Source organism: Vicugna pacos, chromosome 2, assembly GCF_048564905.1.
Source record: "Vicugna pacos chromosome 2, VicPac4, whole genome shotgun sequence".
NCBI lineage: Eukaryota > Metazoa > Chordata > Mammalia > Artiodactyla > Camelidae > Vicugna > Vicugna pacos.
In genome coordinates, this window is record NC_132988.1 from 49006843 (window position 1) to 49029336 (window position 22494).

At 34.6% G+C, this 22494-nt stretch overlaps 1 protein-coding gene across 3 annotated transcripts in view; it reads left to right on the plus strand.

The window, feature by feature from the left end:
• Window positions 1-22494, plus strand: part of CENPE (centromere protein E) — a 69071-nt gene that overhangs the window by 42199 nt on the left and 4378 nt on the right. For 2 of the 3 annotated variants that reach the window (XM_072939551.1, XM_072939556.1), the window contains 12 exons: window positions 525-683; window positions 1367-1657; window positions 2569-2901; window positions 5093-5200; window positions 7077-7295; window positions 9137-9334; window positions 9742-9945; window positions 10483-10701; window positions 12835-13020; window positions 18586-18698; window positions 20113-20210; window positions 21803-21986. In XM_072939551.1, the coding sequence (XP_072795652.1) occupies window positions 525-683; window positions 1367-1657; window positions 2569-2901; window positions 5093-5200; window positions 7077-7295; window positions 9137-9334; window positions 9742-9945; window positions 10483-10701; window positions 12835-13020; window positions 18586-18698; window positions 20113-20210; window positions 21803-21986 (2312 nt within the window). The remainder of the gene's footprint in view (window positions 1-524; window positions 684-1366; window positions 1658-2568; window positions 2902-5092; window positions 5201-7076; window positions 7296-9136; window positions 9335-9741; window positions 9946-10482; window positions 10702-12834; window positions 13021-18585; window positions 18699-20112; window positions 20211-21802; window positions 21987-22494) is intronic. The other variant, XM_031690480.2, reaches the window with a different exon arrangement.

Genomic DNA, 22494 nt, shown 5'->3' on the forward strand with positions numbered 1-22494 from the left:
TGAAAATTTTAAATTCTGTAACCAGCATTTTTTTTTTTGTGGACTTTATCCTATATGTACACTTACTCAGTTGTTAAGATAAAGGAAAAAATAGATATATGTATGTAAACACATACATACACCATAAGGTGGTTCATCATAGCGATTTGTGATTTAAAAGATAGGAAGCAACCTGAATGTCCATCACGAAGAAACTGGGTAAATAGGACCATTATGTCAGAATACTATGCAACCCTTAAAAAAATGAAATAGATTTAAATGTCCTAATTTGAAGCCCAAAATAACCCTGACAAGGAAAAGTAAGCTGTAGAGCAGTATGTTTGCCTCTGAAAAGTATGAATACAATGTGGGGAGGTAAGGGTGGGGCAGGGAAAGCCTATAACTTTCTAACAATCTCAAAGATGTAGTGTAAGAAGTAAAAGATTTATTATTTTTACTAAGAAAATGTGTCATTTTCATTAAAAAGAAAATACTAGTTAACATTAAGATATGTCGTTGTTTTTGAAATTTTTCTAATAATAAAGGACCTGGAAAAGCAAGAGGAACTAAGAATTTCTCACGTCCATCTGAAAGAGCACCAGGAAATTATTGATAAACTCAGAGGGATTGTTTTTGAGAAGACGGATAAAATATCAACTATGAAAATAGATTTAGAAAATTCTAATGCTAAATTACAAGAAAAGGTATTAAAGGGGGCAGGGGGCCTATTTGTTTGGATAGCTGATTTATTACTAGAATAAATAGTAATGCCTAAAACCCTTTGGGGATATAAAATTGTTTAGCCACGTTAGAAAACAGCTTGGTAGTGTTTACTAACACTGAACCATATCATATACCTGCCCATAGCCCAGCATTCCCACTCTTTGGTATGTAACCTAAGAGGAAGGAGTGCGCACTTCCACATAAAGATGTACAAGAATGTTCGCAGCAGCTGCAATCATAATCACAAAAACCTGAAAACAGCCTAAATGCCTATCAAAGGAGAACGGATAAATACATGGTGATTTTTAAGTTTAAAAGCAGGCATACTAATATAGGATGGTAAAGGTCAGAATAGTGGTTCATTCTAAAAGGGGCATACAAGAACCTTATAGTAAGGTAAGTAAATGCTCTATATTATATTTTAATCTGACTTGTAGTTACATAGCTGTATACATATGTCAAGAATAATTGAGCTGTATACACATAAGATTAGTGTGTAATTACGTATATTATACCTCAAAAGAAAGTAAATCCTCTGTGGAATTATGCAGAATATTAATGAGTGACATGGGAAGACTATTGTCTCAATCAGTTTAGAAACTGTTCTTTATCCTGCCTAAGAAACCATCTATATCCTGACATGTTATTTTATGATTATCTTAAGATCCAAGAACTTAAAGCAAATGAACATCAACTTTTTAAGTTAAAAGAAGGTGTCAGTGAGACACAGAAAAAAATGTGTGAAATGGAGAGACTAAAGAAAGAATTTAAGGCCCAGAGTTTAACTCTGAATAAAATAGAAATGGAGAACTTAAATTTGGCCCAGAAACTTCATGAAAGCCTTGAAGAAATGAAATCTGTAATGAAAGAAAGAGATGACCTAAGGAGAGCAGAAGAGACTCTCAGACTGGAGAGAGATCGACTCAAGGCAGACCTACAAGGAACCATAGCTAGAGTGAGTTGTGTTCTTTCTTCCTGTCAAGTGAGCGTGTTTTTAATAAAAGAGGTTTGAAAAAATGTGATACTGTGAGTAAAAATTTAAATGTTACAACCTTTTAAGGAGACAGTTTGACAATATCATTTTAAAAATTTATCGGTATATATATTTGCTACATCAGTTCCACTTGTAGGAATTTATCCTACCAATATATTCACATATTTGGGCAGAAATACAACCACATTCACTGCAACATTGTTTGTGATGAACAAAATCACAAACAATCCATGTGTCTGCCAATAAGGCACAGGCTAACCTAAGTGGGGTTCATCTGTATAGTGGAGTATTAAGCATAAGAATGAGACACTCTTTGTGTGATACTGATTTAGAAAGATGTCTAAGTGATATGAAATGTGAAAAGTAAGTGGCAGAGTGCATGTAACAGGACTGGGATGGGTGTGGCTAAGGACAGGAACTTTTACTTTATTTCCTCTGTACTGTTCTAATTTGCGGGATGACATGATGGTTGTTTGTAAGTATGAGCATGTATTTTTTAAGACTTTGTTTAACTAGTCCATTGTTAAGAAAAGGTGATGTGCCTTTATATCATATTTCTCAATTTCTTCTAATAATAAATGATCTGGAAACACAAGAGCAACTAAAAATTGCTCATATGCATTTGAAAGAACACCAAAAAACTATCGGTAAATTCAGAGAGTTTCGGGAAAGACATCTCAGATTTCAAATATTCAAAAGGATTTAAATAAATCAAAAGATGAATTACAGGAAAAGATAGATGGTGTTTTGTTCTTTGGGGGAGTAACTGTCTCCAGAATTACTTACAGAACGAGGAGGAATATAGATACAGATAACGTCAATATAGATTATATACGAACATATACTATAGACACTATTTTCCTTTCTTGAAGGAATTCTGTTTGCATTCTAACTTGTTTTATAATTATGTCAAGAGCCAAGAACTTCAGAAAAAAGAGCTTCAGCTTCTTAAAATGAAAGAAGATGTCATTAAAATTCGTAAAAAAGTGAATGAAATGGGACAACTGAAGAAGCAATTTGAGGCCCAAAATTTATCTATGCAAAGTATGAAAATGGATAACATACACTTGACTAAGAAACTTTATGAAAGCCTTGAAGATAAAAGAATTATAGCTAAGGAAAGAGATGAGCTAAGGATGATAAAAGAGTTTCTCAAAATGGAAAGAGACCAATTCAGAGAAACCTTAAGACAGATGATAGTTGGAGTGAGTTCAGAATCTTCCCCTATTTAGTAACTATTTATAAGAATCAAGCTTTTTAAAAGGGTAATGTTTTGTTTTGTATTTCCTGGAAATGTCTACAAACAGTAAATGATAATGGGGGAAACTAACTGTTAATTATAATTTTCACACAAATATAAAATACAGTTTTAAAAGAAGCAAAAATGTTTTTCAGAAAATCCTTTTTTTTGGTAAGAACTTTTTTACTGAAGTGTAGTTGATATACAATATTATATGAATTACAAGTGTACAAAAATAGTGATTTGCAATTTTTAAAGGTTATACTCCACTTCTAGTTGATGTAAGATATTGACTATATTCCCAGTGCTGTACACTCTATCTGTATAGCTTATTTTATACATAATAGTTTTTACCTCTTGATTCCCTACCCTTATGTTGTCCCTTCCCCATTCCCTCTCCCCACTGGTAACCAGTGGTTTGTTCTTTATATATGTGAGTCTACTTCTTTTTTGTTATGTTCACTAGTTTGTTGTATTTTTTAGATTCCACATATAAATTATTTGTACAGTGTTTGTCTTTTTCTTACTTATTTCACTAATCATAATACCCTCTAAAGTCCATCCATGTTGCTACAAATGGCAAAATTTCATTTTTCTAACACCTTTATTGTGGTATGATTCCTGTACAATAAACTACACATATTTCAGTTGTACACTTTGATGAATTTTGATCGATGTGTACAGCAATGAAACCACTATCGCAATCAAGATGTCTAACATTTCCATCACTCCCCAAGCGGTGCAATTTTCAAATTTCCAATTTATCCCTGCTCGCCCCCTTTAACTCTTGGTAACCATAAGTTTGTTTTCTATGTCTGTGAGTCTGATAAGTTCGTTTGTATCTCTTTTTTTAGATTCCACATATAAGTTATATCATACGGCATTTTCTTTCTCTTTCTGACTTACTGCACTTACAGTGATGATCTCCAGGTCCCTCCATGTTGCTGCAAATGACACTATTTTATTTTTTATGGCTGAGTAGTATTCTATTGTGTAAATATATACCACATCTTCTTTATCCATTCATCTGTTGGTGGACATCTAGGTTCCTTCTATATCTTGAGAGTTGTAAATAATGCTGCTATAAACATTGGGGCACATGTATCTTTTTGAATTAGTGTTTTTGTTTTTCAGAAAGTACCTTTTAATTCATTAGTTTTAAGAAAAGATTTGTTAAATAAAGCAGACTATTTTCTTCAGTGTAGTTTTTGAAAGGGTTTTTAAGCCAAGAAGTAGCGTCATTCTCAATGGAGAAATACTTGAATATTAGAAAGATGAAATATCTCATTTCTACCTCTACGTAATAGTTTTAAACATAGGCTCTAGTTAGATGTTAGAAGGAAAAAAGGCAAGATGAGTATAAAAAAGGAAGTTTTTCTAATACGGCTTTTTATAGACATTCAGATTTCAGAATCACATCTTCAGAAACCTGATTGAATCCCGCTATAGAATTCAGACAAATAAGAAATTGTATGAAATCTATAAAAGTATTTTTTGTTCTCATATTTCATTCTCATGTTCATCATTGTCTCATAGTAAAGAAATAATAAGAGAAAGCAGTATCATTTGTAATTTCAGTAGAAATATCAGACACTTGAGAATCATCTTTGTGTGGGCCTCACTAAATTTATAGAGACCCAGTTCATTTAACAAATATTTATTAAACAGTGTTTTGTTTTGCACTTTTAATCAGAAATACAGAATATAAACAGGATATGCATTTTCTGTTTCAAGGTGCTTCAAAGAATATATGAACAGGGCTTGGAACACCATAGGTAATAGACTTGGTTTTGTTAGCAAAATAATTTGGCAGCAGTGATTCTAAGGCAGAGACTTGGAAGAATAGGAACTGGAGATAAACGCAAAATCCAATTTGCGGCTATAAATGGTAAAGGAACAAATCCTGTCTTCAAAAACTATGTGGTTTTCCCACTTCTTTTTCCAATGAGTTGAGGTTACTTACTACAAGACTTAGTGGTACTATTATGTACTAAATGAATTTTTCTGAGCCTTTTTAGCATTACTTTTGAGTTACATGTGTGATATTTAATTCCATTATTGAAAGGATATAAAAATATAATTTAGAAAGTATATGAGTAGATTTAATATGTGAATATAGTTACAGCTGAAGTCTCCTTTATTTCTTTGTATCAAAGCAGGATCAACAGAACCACAGAGAAGTAGTAAAATATGAGAAAAAACTGCTATGTGATGGAAACCAACATCTTACAGAAAGGCTAAAAGAAAAGTGCTTTAGGATAAAAGTAAGTGCTCTCCTGTTAAAATTACAAATGAATATCTATACCCTTCTAAAGCCCTAATGTGGAATGAGTAGATAATACTCAGTATTTTTCTGAACGTTAGTACAAGTATGTATGTGTACACATACGTACATACACTACACACACAAAACAGGGGTTCGTGATTTTAAGTCCTCGCTGGAAAGGAGATACTTGAGCAAATACCTGAAAGAGGTAAAGGATCAAGACACACGGCATCCAGGGAAAGATCAGTCTAAGCAGAGGGAACAGCGGGTACAAGGCTTCTGAAGCGAAAGCCTGTCTGGTGGGTTTCAGGAACATCAGGAAGGGGAAGCAGCTCATTAGAAGTGAGGTCAGGAGGTAATGGGGAGGAAGCAGGCTCTGGGCCTGAAGAGAACGTTGGGTTTTATTCTGAGTAAGATGCAAACTCCTTAGAAAATTTGACCCCAGAGAGGCACGATCTGACTTACGTTTTAAAAGAATGGCTATGATTGTTGTGTTGAAAATGATTGGAAGCAGGAGGACCATTTGAAAAGCTAATCTCAGTAACCCAGGGAAGGCGACGGCAGCCCAGCCTGAAGAGGCAGCAGTGGAAGCAGTGAGAGGTGTGTGGACACAGAGTATGTTGAGGGCAAAGCAACATGAGTTACTGTCGCCTCTGTGAGAGTGCAAAGTCCCTGAGGACTTTCTGTGGTGTTTATGTGTGTCACCTGGCTCAATTCCTGACAGAAGTCAGCATTCAGTTTTTGTTTATTAAAAGTACAGTGGATGACCACAGTGTGCTCCATACCATAACGTGATTCATTGTAAAGTCAAAGGCAGAATCCCCTTTCCAACATCCCAGATTAAAGAACATCTACGTAGCCTTTCCTTAACTTACTAAAGAGAGCTCCTTGTTGTCAGAAGCCCCTTTTTCTATAGTTTAACACCTGGAACTAAATATGTTAGTACATTATTGTAGCAACTTGAACTTAACGTGTTCCTCCACCCATACTCTGACCAAGGGGTCACCTGCCTGGCATCTAGTCACTTGAGTTTATGAGCCCTGGCCCCTTGAGTGTCTGCCACATGCAGGCACTGTACTGGGTGCTTCAACTCATGAGATGGTAGTATTGCTCCATTTATGAACAAAGAAACTGAGACTCCAAGAGGAAGTTTAGTGGTTGCCCAAGGTCACATAGCTAGTAAATTGGTGGAATCAGGATTTAAAGCCAAATGTGACAAAGTGTAAAATTTGGGTATAGAAGCATTTTTACAAATATAATTTTATTTCCTTTAAACCATAATGTCTATATGTTTTATAGATTACATAGATATAGATATTATTTAATATTTGATCCCCTAGAAAGCCCATGGCAATTATTGTAGTCTTCATTTTGTAATTGTGAAAATGACTCAGTGGTTTCCCCCATCAGCAAGTGGCAGAGCTAGAACCTGAACTCAGACTCTGAACAAAGGTTAGAAAACTTGGATTCTAGGCAGGTAATAGAAATGTGTGAAGAGGCTCCACCAAGTTGATAAATAACTAGTTTGATTCTTAGTCACTTGCTCTGTGTGCTCACTCACACTGCCTACTGGAAACTTAAGCCAGCACTCCGTCTTGAGCTGCAGTACATACTAGATTGAATTAACTCAAACTTCCCTTCAGACTTTGTAAATACACTTTCAAATCATAGATGTTCAAAAGACCAAAAGGAAATGCATCAAAATGGTAGCAATGCTTGTTTCTGATTTTCTTTGTTATATTTGTTTAAATTTTTTGAACTTCTGTCCTATAAAAAGTATTAAAGCATTAAGCTTTGTTAAAATTCTAGGGCTGGGACTATTTCTTGTTAATTAGAATGAATTGTTAAATTGAATAAATTTTAATTTTCTTTAGGAACTTCTTGAGAGATACTCAGAAATGGATAATCATTATGAATGCCTAAATAGATTGTCTCTTGACTTGGAGAAGGAAATTGAAACCCAGAAAGAGCTTTCAGTTAGAGTAAAAGCAAACCTCTCACTTCCATATCCACAAACCAAACAAATTCAAAAACTGCTCACTGCAAACCAGAGATGTTCCATGGAATTTCACAGAGTCATGAAGAAACTTCAGGTACCATCTTTCCTAGTAATATCTTTGTAACAGCTGTAAATTTCTATTACAAACTTTTATGTGTTTAAGTCCTGCTTTGGGTGTTGGCAAATTTTTGCTATTCAGTGTATTTATTACTAAATTAAAGATTGTGTGGGTCTAAGAACAGTATGTGCAATATCCTCAATGCACCTAGGACCTGTTTATTCAACAAAACCTGAGCTTTTGCCTGTGGGCCTAGACACTGTCCAGATGTTTAGGAGACAGGTATGAATAACACCTCAAGGATCTCATAGTAAGTGAGGCAGACAAGTGAACAAGTAATGAGTGTAGCAAAAGAAGTATGTGCAGATTATATGATGTAACCAGATAAAAAGTTAGAGAAGATAGGACTGTAGTGGAAGATGGACTCAGGCAATAAAGCTTGGAGTTCATTTTGTAGATGAGGCAGAGCCATTGGACAGTTATTTTAAGGTAGTGGCAATAATATGTTCAGATTATCATTTTAGATAATTCCCTACAAAGAAAAAATGAGTTTGTGGAGGTTAAGCCTAGTGGCCGAGAGAAGAGACAAGAGGCAGTTACGGTGGTCCCGATGATATATTATGGGTGACTATGCTACTAGGGAAAGATCCATAGGGATGGAGAGGACAACAGTTTAAAAAAGTAGTCCATGTGATTGGTAGTGAAGGTAAAGGAGAGAAGTTTAGATTGAGCCCCAGGATTTGGGCTTAGGCAGGTTTGTGAATAGTGTTACCATTAACTGAGATAAAGAGGAAGGAGAGATCAAGTGTTTAGTTTGAAATGTTGTGAGGTAAAAATACCTATGATAGAACATCCAAGAAGAAAGACCAAGTAGGCATTTAGTTAAAAGTCTGAAGTTTGTCAGGAAAAAAGTCAGAGCTAAAGATAAAGATTTGGGATTCATATAGGTGATAGATTGCACAACTTGAGTAAGTCAGCCAGAAAGCATAATAGAGGAATAAGAGTTGGAGGATAAGATAAGAACTCCAGAAAAGATAATTATTCAAGAAGCAGTTACAGAAAAGAGAGCAACGTGTGGATTCAGGTTTGGAAAAGTCAAACAGACAGGAGAGAACCAAGCAAAAGTGCTATCGCTCAACTCACTGGAGGAGAGTATGTCAAAGATGAGTGGTCGTGAGTGGCCGAAGCTTCAGACAGCCAGAATGTGGACTGGAGAGATCTCAATTTGTTGATAATAGAACACACTGATGACTTTTGTCAGAGTAGTTTTAGTTGAGTGGTTAGTGAAGAGGCCAAATTATGAGATGTTAAGGAATGGTGAAAGTTGAAGAGGTGGAGTATCTGCCCTGCCTGGGTAGACTGCCCCTCAGATATCCACAGCTTATTGAGGAGATCCATGAAACATAGGGCATTCAATTTATTGTCACTTTAAAGCCAAACATCTAAACATGCTTGAGAAGAGAATCTTGAGGCATGTCACACTCATTTTGGTTACCCAATCAAGATGGGCAGACAATGTTGAAAATGAATGTCAGGTGGGAAACCTAGGTAGTTGATGATATAATTAACCAAAAATGGGGCAATAGGAAAAGGGAAAGGAATCATGCACATTTTAAAGCTATTGAATTTGAGGTAATTGTAGGACATCCATGAGGTATATCCAGGGGGAAGTCAGAAATATGGAAGGCCTGGAAGTTATTCTCCCAAGAGAATAAGAGGAAAAAATTGGGAATAAAGGCTCTTTCCTTCTTTCTCACTTACCAGAGGATATAGATAATTAAGAAATGCCATCCTACCTCATAGTCTCAAGGTTTGAAATTTCATCCAAATGTGATAAAAGTTTTCATTTCCCAATTTGTTTAATGTTTTTCTACAAGTATGTGTTAAGCCATGTTACAAAGATAAAGGAAGAACAACATGAATCCGTCAATAAATTTGAAATGGCTTTTATTGATGAAGTAGAAAAGCAAAATGAACTGCTAATGAAAATACAGAACCTTCAACAAGATTATGATGTACCGCCCAGAGAATTAAGTGACCTCAGATTGAGCCAGAATATGGATCTACATATTGAGGTATAGTTTGCTTAAAATGTGTTTAGATTTCAAGCCTTTTTATCAAGTAGAAAAGGTACATTTCATGTTTAGAGTCATTTTCATTTATCAAAGTTAAAAATTGGTTGCAGAATGACAGCTGGCCAGATATAAAGAGTGCCAGGTAATAGTCTAGCCTCTTTTCAGAACCCCAAAGATACAGAAAATAGGTGTAATATCAGCAGGTGAAAATTCATGGAACCCCAGAATAAGTTTGCTAATGCTTTCTAAAACTTCCTACATCTGTGACTAGGAGTCAGAATATATTTTCTTCAAAATATTAAGAATGCGAGATCAGTAAGGTGTTTTCCCCTTTTTATGATATTAGTATGATATTACAGATAAAGACTTTTCCAATGTTCAGGCAATTCAATGCTTATTTTTCACAGGAAATTCTCAAGGATTTTTCGGAAAGTGATTTCCATAGCATAAAGACTGAATTTCAGCAAGTACTAAGTAATAGGAAAGAAATGACCCAGTTTTTGGAGGAGTGGTTGAATACTCATTTTGATATAGAAAAGCTTAAAAACGGCATTCAGAAAGAAAACGATAGGATTTGTCAAGTAAATAACTTCTATAATAACAAAATAATTGTAAGTAATAATTTTCTTGTGCTACCTCTTTCTTTTTGTTGTTGTCTGCTTTATTTTTTCTACCTCATTCATAAAAGAACTTAGAGCAACTTACTTTTAAGTATTTTTTTTTAATTTGTATATGCTCTGTGAAAAAAAATTGACTCTGTAAAACATCTCCTGCCTCTATCTAATGTATTAGGAAAATTAAATACTTATTTATACTTGTAGAGAAGATAACAAAATCTTGGTGTGTAACCATCAGTTTCCTCTTGTGGAATCTGGAATCTTTTTGCCATTCTCCTCTTTCCTTTCTCACTTCTCACTGCTTCTGTAGGGACAGCCTTTTCCCCAAGTAGCCTCAGACAAGGTGAGACATGAGCCTATTTCACGGTTATAGGCAGCAAATGTGGGAAATCCCTAGACAAGCTGTTTTAAAATGTTCTGAATAATGAATTTCAGCATATGCCTTGTCCTAGAATTCTAGTATTTTCAGAGTATTTTTCTTTAATATGTAATTCATTTTAGACCTATAATGGTGTTTTTACTATCCAATAGGCCATAATGAATGAGTCAACAGAGTTTGAAGAAAGAAATGCTACCAGAGGCAAAGAATGGGAACATGATCTAAAATCAATGAAAGAGAATAATGAAAAACTGTTTAAAGACTTCCAAACTTTGAGGATCTCCCTGACTTCTGGTGCCCTTGTTAATCCTACCACACAAGACGATAAGAATCTTCATGTTACATCAAGAGCTACACAGCAAGCCACAGAGGTTTGTACTTTCTTGTAAGATGTTTTCCAATTTGCAGCTTCGTCACAGAGTTAAATGCACTTAACATCTTATATAACATTTATATATAACATTTCAGAGAAAAATTGTAGTATTGAATGTGTTAAGGAACATGGGATCATCTTTGTGTATGTGTAATGGGCTTGTTTTTTAAATATTGTGACCATCATTCAACTAATTATAAAGCTAGACATGATCTAAGACCTTCCCTTTAGATTATGAAACAGAAGTAGCTCATAGCTTAATTTGATTAGTAGGTACCTACACCACTTAAGGTATTATTACCATACACTATGTTTCCTAAATCATGTGACTTTCTATTAAACGATAATCTGTGTCTACGTACAGATCTAGCTTAGGGGAAAAGAGCAATTTAGCTTTTCTCTAATTGTCATCAATGTTTTTAATATTGGTTAATATTTTAATTGAATTAAAAATAGAAGAGGCTAAAAATATAACAGATTTCTTAAGCAGATTAACCTGTATCCAAGAATCAGTATGTTATTTGAATGATCCAGTTACTTTATTAACTACCTTTACTTGGGAATCTGTAAAGCAATAATGCTATTTAATTTTGTTAGCACACAAAATGACTTAGTGGGGAACCCAAGAGTAAATTATAATTTCTCATTTTTACCAAAATAAACACTTATAATAAAACATCAACCATTAATTTAATAATTACCAGTGGAAACTAGAAGGTCACTAGTGTATAGTTTATTGATTTGCTGATCACTGCAGACATCAGTCAGCTGGCAGAGGTAAAATTGTGGACATTTGAAACCCATCTACCACAGCAATAAGATAAAGAAACAGAGGTGACCCAGAAAGTGACCTATCAGATAAACAAATAATATGCTATTAGTTTGATAATTATGCCAAATTACAGTAATGTGGTAATGATGCAGAAATAGATAAGGAGAGTAGTTTGGTAATGATGCAGAAATAGACAAACAGAGCATGGGAATAAAACAGTGCTCAGCAGTAAACCCAAATAAGTCTGAGGGTTTAGTGTATGATAATGGTAAACTCAGTGGGGAAAAGATGATTCACTTAATGTTTGATTCAGAACAGCAAGCCAGCTAGCTGGAAAAAAATGTCTGGATTTCTGCCTCACTCATTAAACAAAAGTAAGTTCTGAGTAGGCCAAAAAGAAACACATTTTCCAGTAAAACCTGCATATGTGTGTATGTGAATAATCTTATAAATATGAACAAAGTTAGGTATTTAAATTCAGGTATTTTTGTACTTGGAAAAAACTGGAAATAACTTTAATGTTCGTTAGTAGTCAGTTTCCTTGAAATTAGATGTATGTATCCATTAAAACAAAAATGTGAGAGATCTATGTGTATTGATAATGGAAAGATCTGGACAATATATTGTCTTTTTTTTTTTTAAGCAGAACCATATATTTAGTATGTTCCTACTGGGTGTATGATCAGCATATTTATGAACTGAATACTCACTTATGCTTAGATACACATAGAAAACTTCTAGAAGAATACCCCTGAAAGAGTTTAATAATCATTGCTTCAGGGTCAGCTGGGGTTCTGAGGTGGGGAAACTGACTCTTCATCAAATACTGTTCAATTTTCCGCATACTGAAGTTGAACACTAGGTAATAAAAATAAAGGAAAAAATATGCTAGATGTGTTACCTTAAAGAGCTAATTATCAAATGTACTTTTTTTTTTTAGTCTTTTGTGGGGGAGGTAATTAGGTTTATTTATTTATTATTATTTATTTTAACTTGTGCATGCTAAGCACCCACTCTATCACTGAGCTATAGCTTCCCTCATCAAATGTACTCTAAGTAGTATTAATTTAAAATGTGAGTGCCTATTTAATATGCTTCGCACCATGCTGACTAGTAAATAAAATAAACACTAAACCTTAAAATGTAAAATTTGGGCATTTTTTAATCCAAGAAGCATCAGCTTCTAAATGAAAAAAGTAATACATGTGTAAATTGAGTGACACTTGGCTTCTCTTTTCTATCCTTTGTTAATGCAGTCTGTGAAAATTAATACCTATATATGATTATCTTTGTCTTAAACTTATAAACTATGACTCTGTCTACATGGCAGATCTTATACATGCGTGCTTTTTCTAATAGAAAATTCAAGAGCTGGAAACTTCACTCCGTGAAGCTAAAGAAAGTGCTGTACATAAGGAAAGCAAGATTATAAAGATGCAGAAAGAACTTGAGATGACTAATGACATAATAGCAAAACTTCAAGCACAACTTAATGAATCAAATAAATGCCTTGAAGAAACTAAAGAAGTGATCCAAGTACTTCAGGTAACTTAACAAACTCGTTTTATAAATAAAAGGTGTTTTTTTTTCCTTTACTGTTGTAGTTGGCAGATAATCTGGGACTCATCATTTACTTCAACTTCTTGTTATCTACGAATACCTGAAGTTCAGTACTCAAGCTTTAAAAAAAGCAAGTGACAGCTTAGAACTGAAATGCAGGAGTATATTTTTATTCAAAATAATGATTTTTATCTTCCTAGAAAAAATATTTTTAATTAACATATAAATATTATTCTTTATAGTTTAAAGTGTATATTTTTTATTTCTCATTAAAAAAGCTTTCTATCCAAATATTTAACATTTTTACATCTTAAAATTCTCTTTTCTTCTGCTTAATCCTCCGTTATTGAGTCCCACCTGCTAGCCTTTGGCTGATTCTGTCCTATTTTCTTTATGAAGAACAGTAGTATAAATGTTTTTGACCTTAAATGCCATTACACATGTCACACTCTCATTCATCACATCCTTCCAACTCCCTTTTGTTTCAGCCCAGCCACTTCTCACACTTCTGCTATTTGCATCCAACCCTAATAGGCATTTGTTGCTATTCTTGCTCCAGTGTCTCTTCATTCCAGTTAAAATTAGAAACAAATCAAGGATATCTGTTTTTTCCATTATTTTGCATTGTTCTAAAAATTCGGGTTTATTCAATGAGACATAAAACAGCAAGGCAAGAAAAAAATCTGTTTTATTTTTCGACAATTGTTGGCATAACTAAAAACCAAGAAAATGAACTGTGAAGCTTTAGAACTTTTAGAGTACTTTTTTAAATATTTCAAATAATTAAATGACCATATTTTTATTCATTCAACAAATATTTGTTGGGCATTTGTTGCTGTGTGTGTGTTGGTCATTGTTCTCAATGCCATGTGTACAGCAATGGGGAAAAAAATAAGTTTCCCCCTTCCTTCAAGGAGCTTACATTCTAGTTCAGGAAGACAGAAAATAAAGCAGTATCTGTGTGTGTCAAATACTGAAAAGTGCAATGGAAAAACATTAAGCCAGACGAGGGTACATGGATAGTGGGTGAAAGTAGGGGCGTGAGGGAAAGAGATGTGGTTTTATAAGGGGAGTTGGGGAGAGCCACACCTTTAAGGTGATGTGAAGTGATAGGGAGAGCAGTGTGGTAGAGGAGGGCCTTCTAAGCAAAGAAAATAGTGAATGCCAAGGCCCCAGCGCAGAAAGAGTCTAGATATTTAAGAAACCACAGAAAGCCATTGTCTCTGGAGCAGAGTGAGCAAGGGGATAGAGGTGGGAAATAGGTGAGATATAACAGAGCATCAAATCGTAAGGGATCTTGCAGGCTACTTTGGTTCCTATTCTGAGTGAGATGGGAAGTCATCAGAGGATTTTGGCTAAAGGATATTATGGTCTGACTTAATTTTTTTTTAACTGCCCTTTGAAGATAGAATCCAGGATGATGTGTTTGTTAGAGTGGCACGCCAGCTGCTGTAACAAAGGGGACCAAAAATGCAATGGCTCAAACGAGATAGATGCTTCTCTGTCTCACATAAAAGCGTGAATTCCAGGTTGGCAGGTGACTCCATTCCACGTGACCTTTCAGAGCCCACATTTCTCCTGTCTTGTTTCTCCACCACCTGGTTGGGTGCTGTTTTCATCTGCGAGGTTAAAGCCAAGTTGTAAAATGTCTATGCTCAGGCTCACAGGAAAGGGGCAAGATGGAGAAGCTAAAAATTACCTTAAAGTCTCTATTCTTACGGGCTCCTGCCTGGAAATGGCACATATCTTTTCCTCTCATATTTCTTGGAGTCAGAGATGATTTCCCTAGTTTTTGGCCTGTGAGACTGGAAGAATGGACTTGCCATTTATGGAGACAGAAAAGACAGCCAGAAAGGAAGTTTGAAACCATGGGAGCAGATTCACAGTTCCGTTTTGAACACATTGAATTTGAAATACCCCCTGGGGGCACCCAAGTTGAGATATGACTTAGGCAGTTGGATATATGAGTCTAAGGGAGAGAGGTCTAGACTTGAGATATATAAGTTTCGGGATTTATCAGCATATAAGGGTCATGAGACTCGACAAGTTCATGAGCATGATGGAGAAGAGATGTGGAGTAACCAAAAGATACTGAGATGGAGCAGGCATGAGGAAAAGAGAAAGGGGGTTGGGATGTCAGGGGGGTAAGAGCGAATGGTTCCAGCATCCTCACATAAGTGAAGAAAGTGCTTCAGGTAAGAGGGAGTGAGTGACAAACCTCTTCTCATTCAGTATAGATTGATACCTGTATTGTGGAGATAGGAGCATCTTCCTGCACAGCACAAGTAACCATTTAGATAATGTACTGGGGTCTGGCATTGGACAGCACCCATGGGGAAAGAGAGCAAAATACAAGGTATCCATAAAATCTTTATACAGTTTGGATTTTTTAAATGTTTCTGTGTATTATATAAATATTCTATAAAATGCAACAGACTATATTTAACTCAAGACAGCATAATAAAAATGCAAAGATACTTTTAACCTATTTACCACTATTTGAAAACACCTGTCCAATGTAATGTAGCATTTATTAATTGAACATAGAACAAAGTAATTAGAACAAATGAATCAGTAACAGTTTTGTTTAAATCTTTATGCTTTTCCTCTGTTGTATCTTTACAAATTGTTTATATCAAGTAGCAGTGAATTTGTTAAAACTTTAAACTGCACTAGAACTTTATGGACATCCTACACAAAAGGAAAGAAATCTTATAATTTATGGCCACAGAATCTAAAATAAAATGCTTGAAAGACTAAACAAAAGATGAGAGCAACATATATGAAAGGGACAGCAAAACTTCGAAAAGAAATATAGGAGAACACGTGGTTTAAAATAAGAAACATGCCATTTCCTATTTTGGAACCTAAATACTGTACATCCCCAATTAGTTTCTAAATTTAATGTAATTGAGTTTAAACTTTCAAAAGAATTCTTTGTCTGGTATAGCAAGGAAAGTTTCTTAATGGAATTCATCTAAAATACAGGTGATAAATAGGTCATGTTAATAAGAACTTTCATTTTCCATATATTAGAGAAATTAAGGTTATTGGTATTTTTTGCGTACAGCTTTGGTCACATGCCATATGTTTGAAATATGGAGTTCTTACTGTCTTTCTGAGACAGTATTTCCAATTTTGTTTTTTTTTTTTTACTTAAAAATTACTTTAAACAATGTTATATATGACTAATTTATTTTATTATATTGTGGTAAAAAGCTACTATAATTTCTGCATGTTTAGTATACATTAAAATTTTATTTTTGTTATCATAAATGGATAATTGTTTTTAGAGTTCTTTGAACTTTTAAAACAGTAAATAGACAAATAGGTCAATGGAAAAGAATAGAGAGCTCAGGAATAGAACCACACAAATATAGTCAACTGATCTTTGACAAAAGAGCAAAGGTAATTCAATGGTTCAACAGTAAAGGAAAATCTTATCAACTAAAAGTGCTGGACCAGTTTTATATCCACAAGCAAAAAAACAAGGTTTGACACAGACCTTACAGCTTTCAAAAAATTAACTCAACTGTAAATGTCTAACTGTAAAACACAAAACTAGGAAACTCTTAGAAGATTACACAGGAGAAAAGCTAGCTGACCTTGGGTTTAATGGTGACTTTTTTAGACACGACACCGAGAGAGAAAAAGGGAAAAAAATTCATGAAAGAAAAAAATTGATAAGTTGGACTTCATTTAAATTAAAAACATTCACTCTGTGAAAGATAAGCAACAGACTGGGAGAAAATTTTTTGCAAAACATATCTGATAAAGAACTGTTATCCAAAATATACAAAGAATTCTTAAAACTCAATAAAATAAGAAAACAAACAACCTGATCAAAAATAGGTAATGAATCTGAATAGATACCTTACCAAAGAAGGTAAACATACAACAAATAAGCATATGAAAAGATACTCAACATCATGTCATTAGAGAATTGAAAATCAAAACCACGAGAATAGCACTACACACCTATGGTATATCAAAATACCATAACGGCCAAAATTCAAAACACTGACACCACTTAATGCTGGTAAGGTTGTGGAGCAGCAGGAATGCTCATTTATCATGGTGGGAATGCAAATAGTACAGCTACTTTGGAAGACAGTTTGGCAATTCCTTGCAAAACTGACACCACTTGAGCCAGTCACATGCTCAAGGAGTCCCTGATATGAGTGCCTGGTCCAGAAGGCCTAGGTATTGAACTGGTGCTGTGACTGAGCAAACAATGGGTTCATCAACCTCCTTAAGCATCTGCCGTTTTTAGAAGCTTTGCATCTTTTTAGTCTTTGCAGGTCCTTGTATGTGTGCAGATGTTTTTATGAGGATTGGGGTGGGAAAGCCTAGAGAAATAGGGTCCCTATTTAGATGGGTTTATTTTTGTATTCAGTATCTGGTAGCATTCCATTGTGTGGCTGTGGTGCAGCAATAAAAAGAACACTTTATTCAGCGATAAGAAGAAAAGAGCTATCAAGCCACAAAAAGATCTGAAGGAAATCTTAAAGGCATATTGTTAATTAAAAGAAGCCAATCTGAAAAGGCTATATAATGTATGCTTCCAACCATATGACATTCTGGAAAAGGCAAAATTAAGGTAACAATAAAAAGATCGATAATAGCCAACAGTTCAAGGGGAGGGAGGGAAGGATAGGTAGGTGGAGCACAGGGAATTTTTAAGGCAGTGAAACTATTCTGTGTGATGCAGTAGTGATACATGTCATTACACACTAGTCAAAATCCACAGTTAACTATATAATACAAATAATAAGCCCTAACTATGTAACACAAATAATAACCCATAGTTAACATATATAATACAAATAATAAGCCCTATTATTAAACTATGAACTTTAGTTAATAATATATCAACATTGGCTTATCATTTGTAACAAATATACCACACAAATATAAGATTTCAATAACAGGGAATGTTGGAGTTGGGGGACGTAACAGTATTTGGGAACTCTGTGTACACTCTGCTCAGTTTTTCTGTAAGCCTGAGATTACTCTAAAAATGAAATCTATTCACTAAAAAAAGATTTATATATGTATGTGGATATGGATATTTTTTCTCTGAATGGAAAGTAGATATATTTATATCACTGGATTGTATCTTTGACCACAAAATATCCTCAACACTGCTACATAATACTTTGTGCCTTAAATTCAGTTCTACGTTGATATTTATATTGCTGTTCTGACATGTTTTTATTTTTCGGATTGACCTTTGTCTACCCATTTCATTATTTTCAACCTTTGTTTCATGTGTTCAGGTAGATTGGTTTTAAATTGGGAACAAAATTTGTTTTAAGAATCATATGTTCTTTATGAGAAAAATCATATGTTCTCTAAGTACATATTAGTTTCTAATAGCTTCAGATATATTTCACATCAAAATATCTATTCATTTTAGGGTTAAAATTTGTGCTTTTCATATATTTGGAGATTGCTGTTTTAAAATATTCTACTAGATCTCAGGGCAGTTAAAAGCTCTTTGAAATTGCTTTAAAATTATTTTATTTTTCTTTTCTTTAAAAAATTTAGGACAAAGTTGCTTTAGGAGCTAAGCCCTATAAAGAAGAAATTGAAGATCTCAAAACAAAGCTGGTGAAAATAGACCTAGAGAAGATGAAAACTGCCAAGGAGTTTGAAAAGGAGTACGTCTTTGCCTTAACCGAACATGACTTTAATAGCTTAAATTTCCTTTAGAAACAATATAAATTTCTTTGCATTAGTTAACTTTTTAAAATATATGAAAATATTGCTTTTTAAAAAATAAATACAGACATTCACATAAATTTATTAAATTTCCATTACATATGCAGAAGTTTTAAAATAAGCATGATTCTGATTAATTACTAACACTATGTCTTTGGAAGCTTCTCGCTCAAGCATATATAAATAACTTTAAAATGGCCTTTTTATGCTTGAAAGTGAGTGTTAAGAACGTGTGTATGTTTTGTTAGCAGTTCGACTAAGGTTTCTATTGGTTCTCTTAATTTTATTTGTTCTTCCTGTTGTGTTTTTGTGTAAAAGTTGTATTTCCTTTTAAATTATAATCCCTAGTGCCCAAGAGCAGATCCTCTTTTATTGATTTATTTACTATACATAACAGCATGCCTAAAATTCTTTGTGGTATAGCATAATAGAAAGAACATTAGACAGAAAGTCAGGGAAACTAAATTAGAAATATAATGTTGCCACTAATTAGTATTTCACCTTACACAAGCTCTTTGATCTCTCTGGGCCTCACATTCATAAACAAAAAAGGATAGATTTGTATTAGGGGATTTCTTAAGATGCCTTCTGGCTCCTAATGCTTTTTATTCCTCTTATAAATCTTTAATAAATATTTAATGATGATATCTAATTTTACCTAAAATGTAGCACTCTGAATCTTCATTCATTCTAACCAGCCTTCCGGTGATAAGATCTTCATTATAAAAAGCAATTTTACTTATAGAAAAGAATCAGCAGATACTGTCAGTCTCTAAGAAAGTCAGAGTGTCTCTTAATTTATCACTGCTGATTAATGCTTAAGCAAACAATTCATAGAATATCTCTTTCTACCAGGGAACAATGAGCAGCATTGACCTTTCACTGTATCGCCTTCGACCAGAGCTGCAGCTAGGGTTTGCTTTCCTGACAATGTAGAAAGGAAGCTGCTTTTTGCTTCCATGCTCTGGTAATTGTACCTTCAGGGTGTTTCTAGGACCTCATGGTAGCAGACCAAGTATTTGTTTTACGGTGCCCCCAAATATAATTTTGCTCGGTGTCCCATTAATAGCTATTGGGCTTCCAGAAATTTTGAAAGGATTCGTTTCTCAACGTCAAAAAATTGCCGCAGCAGCCAAACAGACTACTTCCACCTTGATGGTATTGTAGCCGTGAGGTGCATGATACCAGCTGGAGGAGGGCATCAGGGCTTTTCTGCTGCCACCTGTGGATGCCCGTGGGTATGATGTTGATGTGATGTATCTTACTAGAAAATTCTTGACAGCAGTTGTGTTTATTCCTTCATTAAAAATTAGTTCCTGGGCTTTTACGTATTTCTGTTGTTGTTCTTAATAGAATTGCTTCTACAAAAGCCACTGCAGAATATCAAAAAGAAGTTATAAGGCTATTGAGAGAAAACCTGAGAAGAAATCAACAGGCCCAGGATACCTCAAGTGAGTAGAAAATGCTGGTTCCCAGTCCCTCCCTTTCACTTCCATACACCTGTACGTTTTGAAGGCTACTATTACAGATGTGACAGTCAAGAATAAATCTAAGTTAATCACTAATTTAGAAAAAACTATTTTTAAAATGAATTCATTGGGCTCATACTTATCCTGTGACATGTCCTTAGTTTAATCTTAACTGTTCACCCATTATAGATTCTTAGAAAATATGAATTTACTTTTGCATTAGCAGATCGTACATACAGTGACGATACCTTCAGTACTGTAACAGAATGGCTTAAAGCTCAGGGTAGAAGTACACTTCCCACTAAAACTACAAGCACATGTCCTAATAGACTGTAACCATATACACAGTAAAAATATTATCAGTTCACAGTAAAAATAAGTAATATCCTACTTGTTCTTAATACTGAAAATACAAAGTTGATGCATACTTGCAAACTCTTGGAAATTTATCTTAGGTACAATCTTCTAGTCTAAGGATCAGATTTCTGCATATCCATCCCTCAAACTATAGCTTTTTCCATATTTCTGTCTCTTGTATTACATTTGAGAAGAGAAAATGCTGACCAGCACTTGGGGCAGCTTTGTGTAGTGGGGCAATCATTGAACTAGCAGCCAGGGACAGGTCTCTGATTGCCCTCACTTGATGGCTGTGTGAAATCCTGGGGGCAACACTGATCTAGCTCACATATATGATTGTTTTAAGGATCACACTAAGAGTTATGTGTGTGAGCACAGTGAAAATTCTAAAGATCAAGCAAACATAAGGTGATATTTGTGTGTATTATTGTCCACTTAAAAAAAAAAACAGAGATAGTATTAAGGATGATCACAGTTCCTACCTGGAAACCTCCACGGGATAAAAAGAGGGCTGAGAACTCCTAGTTGTTACAGAAGAGCCAGGAGACTTAGTCTTAATTTGTAAATGATTTTTAGGTACATGTTGTCCCTGAGTTCAATATAATTCAAAAGGAAATGGTCATTGACTATCTTACCCACACACACATTACCCTCTTTTTATAAATTGTCAGTAACTTATTCTACTTTATAAGAAACTCACATTTTTATGCAATTTTACCTAAAATTTACAAAACAGTTCCTCACATTACTTTTATACACATAGAGCAGAATACTTAATAATATATACTGTAATACATGCCAAGGTTTATTTAGTGAACAAGCATGTGTTGAGTTCCTGTGGTGCACTGAGTGACGGCGAGCACCCCACACACTGTAGGAAGAAGCCCTCCAGGTGAGCTCACCGATGGGGAAGAAGATCAGTGAAGGACAGCTCTATCTGAGGAGGGCTCTCAGTGCTGCGGTCGTGGTGAACGGTCCCTGTAGAGTTACGGTAGTGGGACTGGTAGGTGGAGAGAGGCAGGAGGATTCTCGCGCTGTCTAGAATTAATGATCAAATAGGCAGGTGAGAGAAGGAGGAAGTCAAGGATGACTTTCAGGGAGATGGCGGTCGAGATATTTGGGGTTTTATAGTGACTCATTGCCTTTGTAATGTTTTCTTGATTTTAAACTTTGGAAATACTAAAATTATCACCTATCTGTGTTTTTGCCTCCCATAGTAGTATCAGAACATACTGATTCTCAGCCTTCAAATAAACCCTTAACCTGTGGGGGTGGCAGTGGCATTGTACAAAGCACAAAAGCTCTTATTCTGAAAAGTGAATATATACGGCTAGAAAAGGAAGTTTCTAAGTTAAAGCAGCAAAATGAACAGCTAATAAAGCAAAAGAACGAACTATTAAGGTAAGATCTGCTTACGCAATACAGAAATTGTACTTAATGACTGTTACATTTGGAGGAGGATGATAGAGACACATAAGTGTTTTTTGCAGTTGGCAACCCTTCATACATATGGAAAAAGTAATTTTTAAAGTTTAGGTACTATGTCTTTTTTAAAAGGTGATTTTTTAAAAGCATCATTCCAGATGTTTTCTATCTGTCAACTGACTTGTTTTTAACTAAGGCAAGAGCCAGGAAGTTAAAAAAAGGATCTTTGAGGGGCAGCTTAAATATACCACAAGTTCGAAGGCCCAAGTCAGTGGGGCTTTTATTCAAGGAAGAACCCCTTACTTAGTTTTACTTTATAAACAGTTCTAACAATTTAATTATTTGGCTTCTACCAAAGATTAGAATCTTGTGCTAACCTCTGTTAGTGATACAAAAGAAGAAAAATAGGCATTAAACAAATAATTGCACAAATAACTAACTCTTTGTGATGAGTGCTGTAAGCAAAGAGCAACAAAAAGGACAT